At 38.3% G+C, this 10,641-nt stretch overlaps 1 protein-coding gene across 4 annotated transcripts in view; it reads left to right on the top strand.

The window, feature by feature from the left end:
* RPE (ribulose-5-phosphate-3-epimerase) overlaps positions 1–10,641 on the top strand; it is a 13,969-nt gene that overhangs the window by 1,844 nt on the left and 1,484 nt on the right. For 3 of the 4 annotated variants that reach the window (XM_003784984.2, XM_023510277.1, XM_023510275.1), the window contains 4 exons: positions 2,522–2,601; positions 8,713–8,852; positions 9,234–9,368; positions 9,847–9,933. In XM_003784984.2, coding sequence (XP_003785032.1) covers positions 2,522–2,601; positions 8,713–8,852; positions 9,234–9,368; positions 9,847–9,933 — 442 coding nt within the window. The remainder of the gene's footprint in view (positions 1–2,521; positions 2,602–8,712; positions 8,853–9,233; positions 9,369–9,846; positions 9,934–10,641) is intronic. The other variant, XM_023510276.1, reaches the window with a different exon arrangement.

Below are 10,641 nucleotides of genomic sequence, written 5' to 3'. Positions count from 1 at the left end.
GTAAGCCTACTTCATTATATTGACCACCCATGAAACTAAAAATCTGGTCAGTGTATGGAGGTGATTAAGAGAGGTGGCACAAATTAGTCACATAATTTAGGGGTCAGTAGTTTTATATGTTATGCTTGAGTTTTTTAATAAAGTATATTTTTTGTTTTTATTTCTACAGGATGTGGTTATTATATTTTTATTGTAAAGTATCCAGTAGGCCTTACTTCCTGCTTATTGTGACTCTTATTTCAAGTTTAAGTAAACACAAGCATTTAATGTATAACCCTGACAGTCATTGCTCAGGCAAGTGGTAGAATAATGTCGTAAATACTAAAGATTAAATTTCCAAGGACCAAAATGTTAGTGAGTGAAAGTGTCTTTACCCATCTACCATACCTGTCCCTCTCTGATGTGTCCTGAATCCTCAATTCTCTCTTAAGCGTCTTTTCCTCTAGACCTTTCTTTTTTTTCTGTTATTGTCATTGTAGGGACAGATGAGTATAGTAGTTAAGAGACTGAACTTTTTTTTTCTGCATTGGTCACCTGCCTCTGGCACTTACTGGTTAATGTGATCTTGGGCCTCTTCCTCATCTGTAAAATACCAGTCATAGTACTACCTCATAGGGTTATTGTGAGGTTTTAATGATTTAATGTATGGAAAGTGTTTAAAACTGTACCTGGCCCATATATGTTTGTTTTTATAACACTTGCTCTGCCAGTCATCTAAACTTAAGACCTTAACCAGAGTTTCCTCAAACTCCCCCGCCCCAAATACATATGTAATCATTTAACATACCTGATTATAATACCTTTGTGAATCTTTGTCATTCTTATTTTTTTTTTTCATTTTTTATTTCAGATTAATATGAGGGTACAAATCATTAGGTTGTGTAATTTAAAATTGGCAGGTAAAACTCAGAGTTGTAGCTGTGTCCGCTACCCAGGGAGTGTACCTTATATCCATGCATTCTACTCATTGGGTGGAAGCCACTGCTTTGTCATCCTTATTATTTTACCTTCATTTTATAATTTATTGCCCAATTCTTCTTTCTTACTATTTGCTTCTTAGTTTAAAATTCTTATTTCCTATTTAAAAAGGATAAAATTCAAATAGCTGAACATTGCATTCGACAGCTTTAATGTGATACAAGTTACCTCCTGTCTGTTTCACGCTAGTCTAGCTGATCAATATCACGTCCTTCTTCTTTGAACATAATTTGTGTATTTCTGCTTTTGCTTCATTTTCAGCCTTGCTTCTTTTCTCATCTTTATCAATCCTATTTGTTTTGTTAATCTTACAATCTTCCTTTAATATTTGGTATGTTTTATCTGCAGTTGCATGTTGCCTACGTGTTACTGCTTAGCTTTTCTTGTAATCCTCGTGTAGGTTGATATCTGCTACTTCAGTGAAACCCCGGTTTCAGTAGCTGCCTATTACAGTTTCTCATTCATGTAACAGTTTAGCATGAGTATCTTTCCATCCTGGGGCTCTGCCATTCCTCAAAGGCTTTATTGGCAGAAGGGTAAAATGAAAGTCAGAAAGTAATAGTACTTAACCTTTGGGCCTCTGTAATGTCACTCACAGTCCAGTGGGGGAACTGGTCACAGGGCCACCAGCATGTAAAGGGAGCTGGGAAATGTAGTCCTTGACTGAGTTAGTTTCCACTGAGAACTATAGCAATAGAGTCATAAGTTCTGGTGAGTTGTTAACCATCTCTGCCATCTCTTGCCAATGAGATCATAAACTCCTAGGGGACATAGGAACTCTAGCATACTTTTTTTACAAAACAGCACTCTGAAGCACTTCATAGGGTACTTACATATAGAAAGTTTTATTAAATATTTATGTGATCTAGTGATAAAAAGATTAGCTGGAGTAGGTTAAAGATGAAGTACTTTGAGTCTGATACTAAGCAGACTTAATTGGGATCCTACCTATACCAGTTATTAACTGGTGACTTAAGGATGTTGTTTATCCTGTGTTCTTCAAATGAGAATAATAATAGTACCTACTGCATGAAGCTGTTGTGAAGATGAATGGTTGGCATGTAATAGACTAGATTTTCTAGGTTTAAGTAAACTGTCATTTAGTGCCCTTTGATAGAAGTAGATTAGAAGTGTCTACAGGCTTCCTGTGACGGGCTAGGATTCAGGAGACGTGTATCAGTCCACAACTTACTATTACATGATTGGGCAGGTCAGAAAAACTGTGGGTTTTTTATTTTGTCACCTTTGCGTTTCCACCTGTCGTGGGTTATGAGTTACACATTCAAATCATTATGATGGTAACGTTTTTGAATGACATTATGACATGTTGAAATATCAAGGAAATACTGTATAATATAACCGAAAGTATCCAGGTGCTTGCATTTTCAGTATTGTTTAATACTGATGATATTAAGTATTAATTTGAAAAATAGTAATGCCAGATGGCCAGATGAGCCCCTCACCCCCCTCAGAATTCACATTGAGAGAGATACAGACATTAAATTGAAAACATTTTCAGAGTAAGGTTTTGTTTGTCTTGTAGGCATTTTGTTCCCAACATCACCTTTGGTCACCCTGTGGTAGAAAGCCTCCGAAAGCAGCTAGGCCAGGACCCTTTCTTTGGTAAGTGGGTGTTACGCCATCTGAAGCTGGATGTGTTGCTCAACTGAAGGAGGAGGAACTGATGGTTGATTTCTTTCTTTCTTTTTTTTTCCCCCCCCAGTTTTTGGCTTGCGGCTGGGTTTGAACCCGTCACCTCCAGCATATGGGGCTGGCGCCTTACTCCTTTGAGCCACAGGCGCTACCCAGATTGTTGATTTCTTAACTACTTCCAAGTTCATCAAGTACAACTTCTCCCCTCTCTGGGGATTGGGAGTGGGTTTCATTGGCCTGGCTCCAGTAAACAAGCCCATGCAAATGGTTTCTTGGTCTGGGTGTCGGTAGTTCAGTGGGTGGGCACCAGCCACATATACAGAGGCAGGCGGTTCGAACCCAGGCCTGCTAAACAACAATGATAACTACAACAACAACAAAAATTAGCCGGGCATTGTGGTGGGTGCTTGTAGTCCCAGCTACTTGGGGGGCTGAGGTTAGAGAATCGCTTAAGCCCAAGAGTTTGAGGTTGCTGTGAGCTGTGAAGCCATGGCACTCTACTGAGGGTGACATAATGAGACTCTGTCTTAAAAAACAAAACAAAACCAAAAAATGTTTTCCTGCTCTTCCTAATTTTTGCCTAGAAAGCAATTTGCTTGGCTGCCTGGCTCATTTTTGGGCTATAGGTCATTTCCACAAAAAGGCTTTTCTGAGAACCCTATTCTAAATTATGCTTTATCCAATTATACCACTCTGTTGATTTTTTTCTTAGAATTTTCTTCAATCTAGGTTACTTCTATGAGACTATATACTCGATGAGGGCAGGAATTGAACACACCTTGCTGATTGTGGTTTTCCTGAAGCTAAGCATAGTCACGTGATTTGGGTTCCTTGTAATTGTTAAGTGAATTAACAAATCAGTTTATTGACTTGTTCTCTGGAAGCCATTTATTTCATGCAAATTGGAGCTTTCTACCAGTTGGAGCCTATGTATTATCCACCCCTGGTATCACAGGGCAGTATGAATTCGGATTCTTAGATTACATAGGCTAGGCGTGGTGGCTCAGGCCTTTGGAAGACTGAAGCAGGAGGATCCCTTAAGGCTAGCCTGAGCAACATAGACCACATCTCTACCAAAACATTTTCAAAATTAGCTAAGTGTGGTGGCAGGAGCTACTTGGGAGACTGAGATGGGAGGATCATTTGAACCTAGGAGTTTCTGGTTGTAGTAAGCTATGATGAAGTTATTGCAGTCTGTCCTGGTCACCTGAGTGATACTCTGTGTGAAAAAAATAAAGAAAAATATTACATAATGACCTGGTAGTTACTTTGCATGAGACACAGATTCAGTCCTCATGTTTTTATTGTTTTATACTAAACTAGCAATGTCTCACTTGCCAAATGTCTTATATATCAGATGTTTTGCAAGTTTTTGTAAATTACATTTTTATATAGCTGTTAAAATGTGATAGACCTTAGATTTTCTTAATTAGTAATTGTGGGCTAATTTTATAAAGGACTCTGTGCTGTTAAGAATAGTAGTTAGAAGCCACACTTGGCCGGGTACAGTGACTCATACACCTATAATCTTAGCACTGTGGGAGGCCAAAGTGGGTTGATTGCTTGCGCTCAGGGGTTTGAGGCCAACCTGAGCAAGAACAAGATTCCATCTCTACTAAATGCTCAAGTGAGAGAAGAATGGATGGTTGATTTCTTAACTACTTCCAAGTTAAATTAATTTTATTTAGTGAATTTAAAAATTCAATTCCTCCTTCACCTTCACCGCATAGCCAGTTTTCACTAGCCACATGTAGCTGGTAACTCCTGTGTTGCACAGTGCAGCTGGGGAGCGTTTCTGTCACTGCAGAGAGTTCTGTGGATTGGAGCTTTTTTGTAGGGTCCTTCTGTGTTGAGCATCCCGGCGTGGCATGAGGAAATAGTGTTCCACTAATACGTTCCCCATTACAATAGTGGAATAGAATTCTTTGATGATCTAAAGTCCTTTTTTCTTTATAACTACATGTTGGGAAGTGAATTTTCCAAAATAAGTTCCTCAATCCTTTAATCAGCTTATACCAGATACCACAACTTTTTCTGTGAATTAAGGGTGTTCTTCTGACTGTGAGAGGTGAATGAAGTAAATAACATTGTTTGCTCCCACTCTTCAGTGGCCAGAGTCCTCTGCTGTTGATTTTTTGGGTGAATTTAAGCTTTTGTTCAGTTTTTTCTTTTCTCCCTTTTATTTGGTTTCCTATTGTCACATCCTACTACTGTCTGTACCTTTCCTTTTACTAGACCTATTGCTACCACCACACGCAATCTGTCGTTTCTTTCTGTTTTTAGTTTGTTGTTTGCTTATTAATCTTTCTAAAATTTGGTCTAAAAGATGACTAAACTCCTTAATCTTTAATATTGGGGTTTTATGACTTTAATATTAAGAAGCATTTGATTCTTAGTTGTTAGATAAGTGATGCATGGAGACAAAGGTTTTTAGCTGTTCAGTTTGAGTATTGAGTAGAAGTAATCTCCAAGACACAGAGTGATAAGAAAAAGTCTGTTCTTGTCATTTTCTAAATCAGTGGTCCCCAAATATTAAGTGCCCATAGAAATTCTTAAGATCCTTGCAGATCATGGATGAGGATATCAAAAAATATTTTCTTGGCCGGGTGCAGTGGCTCACCGCTGTAATTCTAGCACTCTGAAAGGCTGAGGAGGGTGGATTGTAAGGAGTTGGAGATCAGCCTGAGCAAGAGCAATACCCCATCTCTACTAAAAATAGGAAAACTAGCGGGGTGTTGTAGTGGGCATCTATAGTTCCAGGTACTAGGAAGGCTGAGGCAAGAGGATTGCTTGAGCGTAGGAGTTGGGGGTTGCTGTGAGCTATGATGCTACAGCACTCTACCTGGAGTGACTCACTGAGACTCTGCCTCAAGCAAAAAAAATAGCATTTCATAATACTAAGGTGTTATTTGCCACTGTTGGTGCAGATGATGTAAAAGCGGTGTAGTAAGTTGGCTTGCTGGCGCCTTAACGCAGATTGAGAGGTAGTGGTGTTGGACTTACCAGTAGTCATGTTCTGTCATCACCACGGGTTTGTAGAAAATACCCTGACGAAGCAGTGCACGTTATTCTATAAATCTTGGTCACTGAGTACAACTCTTTCTATAATTTTGTGTTACGATGTAGGAAGTACATGTCTGGAACTTGATGATTTTCTTAGGAAAAATCATTTGCACTGTAGTGTGAGTTACAGTCTGAACTAGTAGCTTTTTTCATGAGCACATGATTTTTACTTGAAAGAACAACTGACAGTGAAGTATGGTTTTTCAGATTTGGTTATTTTACCAACATTTTCTTTAAACTAGAATACCTTTAAAAGAAACTAAGATACCAGAAAAGATAATTGTCAGTTTTTGTTGTCACTGATATAGTTAGAGCTTGCAAGGGAAAATTAGAATTTTGGAAAATTTGTATTTTAGCATGGTAAGCCTGAGAGCTTCTCAATATGTAACAACTTTTCTGATGAGAACTGTAGTAATTTTTAAGAAATTAATTTGGGGGTAATCTGGAATGAAATCTGTCACTATTTGGAAGGTCTGTGTAATAAAGTAAGACAAGTTCACGGATAGGGTTTACAGATTGCATATTGCCTTTGTAAAGCTACCACTGTTTGCATTTTGCTATAGAGTCAGGGTGATATCCACACTTATCTATAAAGGTTGTAAATAAACTGGTCTCTTTTTCATGTACTTTTCTCTTCTCTTAGTATGTACAAAACAAACAAACAATCCCAGTCCCCAACTTGATGATTTGACTTAAAATTTTTCAACTTTATGGTGGTGTTTAAGTGATACTCATTCAAAAGGAACCATCCTTCCAGAAACTGTAACTATTCTGTTTTTCACTTCCCATACAGTATTCAGTAAATTATGTGAGATATTCAATACTTTATTGTAAAATGGAGTTTGTGTTAGGTGATTTTGCCCAACTATTGGCTAGTGTAAGTCCATTGTAAGTGATGGAGCATGTATATTGTGACAGATTGGATGCAGAACAGATATGAGAATATAGATGTTTTCTGTCAAGCCGGACATTAAAGGTGTGCAAAAATGTAAAACAGTGCCATTCATAATTTATATGGGATAGAGTCATCTTTATTATTTTTAAATGAGTTAGAAAGTAGATGCTTTATTTGAATGTCATAGTTTGCATTAAATATCTATAAAGTAACCTACATCAACACAGGTTTCTTCATGTCTTTAATAATTTTTAAGAGTATAAAGAGAGTGTATTGCTAGAGTCTTTGACAACGGCTGATCTTATGTTAAAGATCTGCTGAAATGTTTATGTTTATTCCCTGAACCCCACAGAGTTTCTCCAGTAAAGGTTCCTAGTGGTTCCTGCATGGTAGAGATTGAGGAAGGATAACCCACCAGTCTGGTAACTTAGGGAATAAATAAACTAGATACTTTAAACCAGAGTCAATTTTTCTCATTTGAAATACAAAGAAAGAAACACCAGATTGAATATATTTTTGAGGAATAAAGTTTCACCTATTAAAATATGTTCTATAGGCTGCGCCTGCGGCTCAAGGAGTAGGGCACAAGTTCTAATTTTGCTGGTTTAGAAATATGAAGTTTAATCTTGGCTTTATTAGTCAAGCTTTATTACTTTTTTTTTAAAGACAGAGTCTTACTTTATCGCTCTCAGTAAAGTGCTATGGTGTCACAGCTCACAGCAACCTCCAACTCCTGGGCTTAGACAATTCTCTTGCCTCAGCCTCCCACGTAGCTGGGACTACAGGCACCTGCCACAATGCTGGCTGTTTTTGTTGTTGTTGCAGTTTGGCTGGGCCTGGGTTCAAACCCACCACCCTCAATATTTGAGGCCGGCGCCCTACCCACTGAGCCACAGGCGCCGCCCAGCTTTATACACTCTTTTACTGACTTTTTTCCAGAGCTTTCTTGTGTTTTGTGATCTTTGTTGAGTTCTGGAATATTATAATTTTTCTTAAATACAGCTTAGCTGTGCAGAAATATGCTTCCTCTAAGAAAAGAAAAAACTTAACTCTCCCCACTACCCTCTGTTGAGCACAGAATTCTTCAAAGGGTTATTTCTTGGTTTAGCCTTTTTTAAATTTCTCTTTCTTTTACATGAAATGCTATTCTAAGTTAAGATTTTAAGAAGGCCACACCCATTTTCCCCTTATGTGTTTTTATGACTTAAGCTTTAGAATTAGAGTAAATGTCAGCTTCTAGTCCACATGTCCTTCCCCCTAAATCAGTTGTTCTGCAGTCTTCTGCCTCTGAGTTAATGATAGTTTTAGTCTTCTGGTTGATTAGGCCCAAATCCTTGGCACCACCCTGGCTTTCCTCTTACCTCCACGTCTAATCTGTCACTAACTCTGTTGGCTCTACTTTCAGAACTTATCCACCTTAATTGCCATCACTTCTCCCCTGGGATATTGCCATAGTAGCCTCCTTAGTTGGCTCTTGTCACTTGTCTCCTCAAAATCCTGTGTTTTTCCCATCTCATTTGGAATAAAACCCAATAGCCTGAAGAACTCTGTTGTTCCTCTTCTTCACATGCCTCCCTGACCTGACTGGCGCATCTGCTGCCCTCGCCACTCTGACCAAAGTAACTGCCAACCTAGTGTTTTATTTGTTTTGTTTATCTAAGAATGTAATTCCTGTGACAACAGAGATTTTGCCTGTCTTTCCTCGATCTCTAGGGCCCAGAACAGTTAATAGTGCAGTAATTAACAAATGTTAATTGAAAGAATAAATAGAAGAACCACTTCATTTAGCTCTCATAGAGGCATGAGACTGCACAGATAAGGCAACTTTATTTTAGAGTGGCATTTCCTCGCCCTGGCCTTGGGTTTCTTGATTTCTGATCATTGCTGTTCCATGTATACTGTCTAGCGCCATATGCTTTTTGTGGAAGAGTGTTTTTTCATAAATGAGTTTTAACTAAAACTTTGTCTTCAGGATAAAGGAAAACTACTACGGCATAAGTAAGTAATATTTTTGTGATACCAAAAGGTGTTTATGTTTAAAATGGTAAAACTATAGGCTGTCTTCAATCACCTGAGCCAGGTATTTTCCTTCCAGTAATATTCACATGTGTCTTTCTTTGTAGACATGCACATGATGGTGTCCAGGCCGGAACAGTGGGTGAAGCCTATGGCTGTAGCAGGAGCCAATCAGTACACCTTTCATCTCGAGGCTACTGAGAACCCAGGGGCTTTAATAAAAGACATTCGGGAGAATGGGATGAAGGTAAGAAATCAGTGATGACGGTAATGTTTTATACCATTCATTGTCTGAGTTTGGAAATAGGAAATGACAGCTGAAGAAGACCTGACTAAACAACTGTTTCTCAATGGCTAAGCCAGAGTTTAAGTATGATTTATTTTTCAGATAGATAGGATTTATTTATTTCACTGATGTTTTCTGAAAGTTACTGCCATTAGGAAACATTTGCATTTAATAGCCTTGTGAACTATCTTTTTTAAGACTGAGGTGATAATCTGAATAATTTGTATGCCCCATTTAGTAAGAATAAATACTTCTGTGGTGTCTGCTTTATGCCATTATGCCACAATAATGTAATATGGAAAAAATTGTTTGTGTGATGTAGCAGGTTTATTTCTGTTGCAGGTTGGCCTTGCCATCAAACCAGGAACTACAGTTGAGTATTTGGCACCCTGGGCTAATCAGATAGATATGGCCTTGGTTATGACAGTGGAACCTGGGTTTGGAGGGCAGAAATTCATGGAAGATATGATGCCAAAGGTAAAAAATGCACTGGATTTTTCAGTGACGCTTGTCCTGTTAGTATTCATTCAGTGTGCATATGTTGAAAGGCTTATATGGTAGACGTGTCCTCTTGTGAAGATGAGGAGACAAGGGTGTCTGCAAACCAGTCTCACACAGTATGATAAATGCTCTGGTAGATTAAGGTTTTGGAAATTAAAAAAGATAGCAGTCTTTATCTTGGAATTTTCTGTAAAACCATTGTCTCTGTAACCTTTGGATCTCTTGAAAGTTTTCATTGTCTGCTGAGGGTTTGTCTTGTTTCTGTCACATACAGTCTCTGCAGTGACATTACAAATCGGAATCCAGTGTTCCCCAATGATGTTTTGTATTGACATAGTTATTATGTGAGAAATTTGGAGTTTTAATGCCTAACATTGGCTGTTTGACTGTTTATTTGTTTGTTTTTTCCCCCACATATCTACTTTAAGTTACTTATATCCTCATGTGTGTCTAGGTTCACTGGTTGAGGACCCAGTTCCCATCTTTGGATATAGAGGTCGATGGTGGAGTAGGTCCTGACACTGTCCATAAGTGTGCAGAGGTGAGATTGCTCCTCAGCTGTGACTAGACCAATTTCCTGTCAAACATATCCTACGTTGCCTCATGGGACAAAGAGATTTTCTGTGTTTCCTAAATTGACTTTTTTTCTTGGAAAATTATTTTTTATTCACATTTAGAACTAGAAAAATACAGAGCAGTAAATGAATAATATAAAATCTCAAACATTGTTACATAGTAAATCCTGGTTGTAGCAGTAATGCTGAAGAAAGTCCTAAAAAGATACTTTGAATGCCAGCCCTTTGGAAGATCGTTAAGTGACATGATCTTAGAGTGAGAAATTTTTCCAAAATAAAGAAAAGATAATTTGTATCAAGGGGGAAAAATAAATTACAGAACTAATTATTATATTATTTTTTAGAACCATCTGTTATATTTTTCAGAATTATCTATTTGTCCCATGGAAGAACAGGCTAGCCAGGTTCGCTGGCTCATGCCTTTGTAACACTCTGGGAGGCTGAGGGAGGTGGATCACTTGAGCTCAGAGGAGTTCAAGACTAGCCTGAGGAATAGTGAGACCTGTCTCTACTAAAAATAGAAAAATGAGCTAGGTGTTGTAGCAGGTGCCTATAGTCCAGAGGCTGAGGAAAGAGGATCACTTGTGCCCAGGAGTTTGAGGTTGCTGTGAGCTATGACACCATGGCACTCTAGCTAGGGGCAACAGAGTGAGATTGTTACCTCAAAAAAAAAA

Source organism: Otolemur garnettii, unplaced genomic scaffold (assembly GCF_000181295.1).
Source record: "Otolemur garnettii isolate 467f Iridium unplaced genomic scaffold, OtoGar3 scaffold00013, whole genome shotgun sequence".
NCBI lineage: Eukaryota > Metazoa > Chordata > Mammalia > Primates > Galagidae > Otolemur > Otolemur garnettii.
Note: the sequence above shows the minus strand (reverse complement) of the source record. Positions and strands in the feature narration are given on the sequence as shown.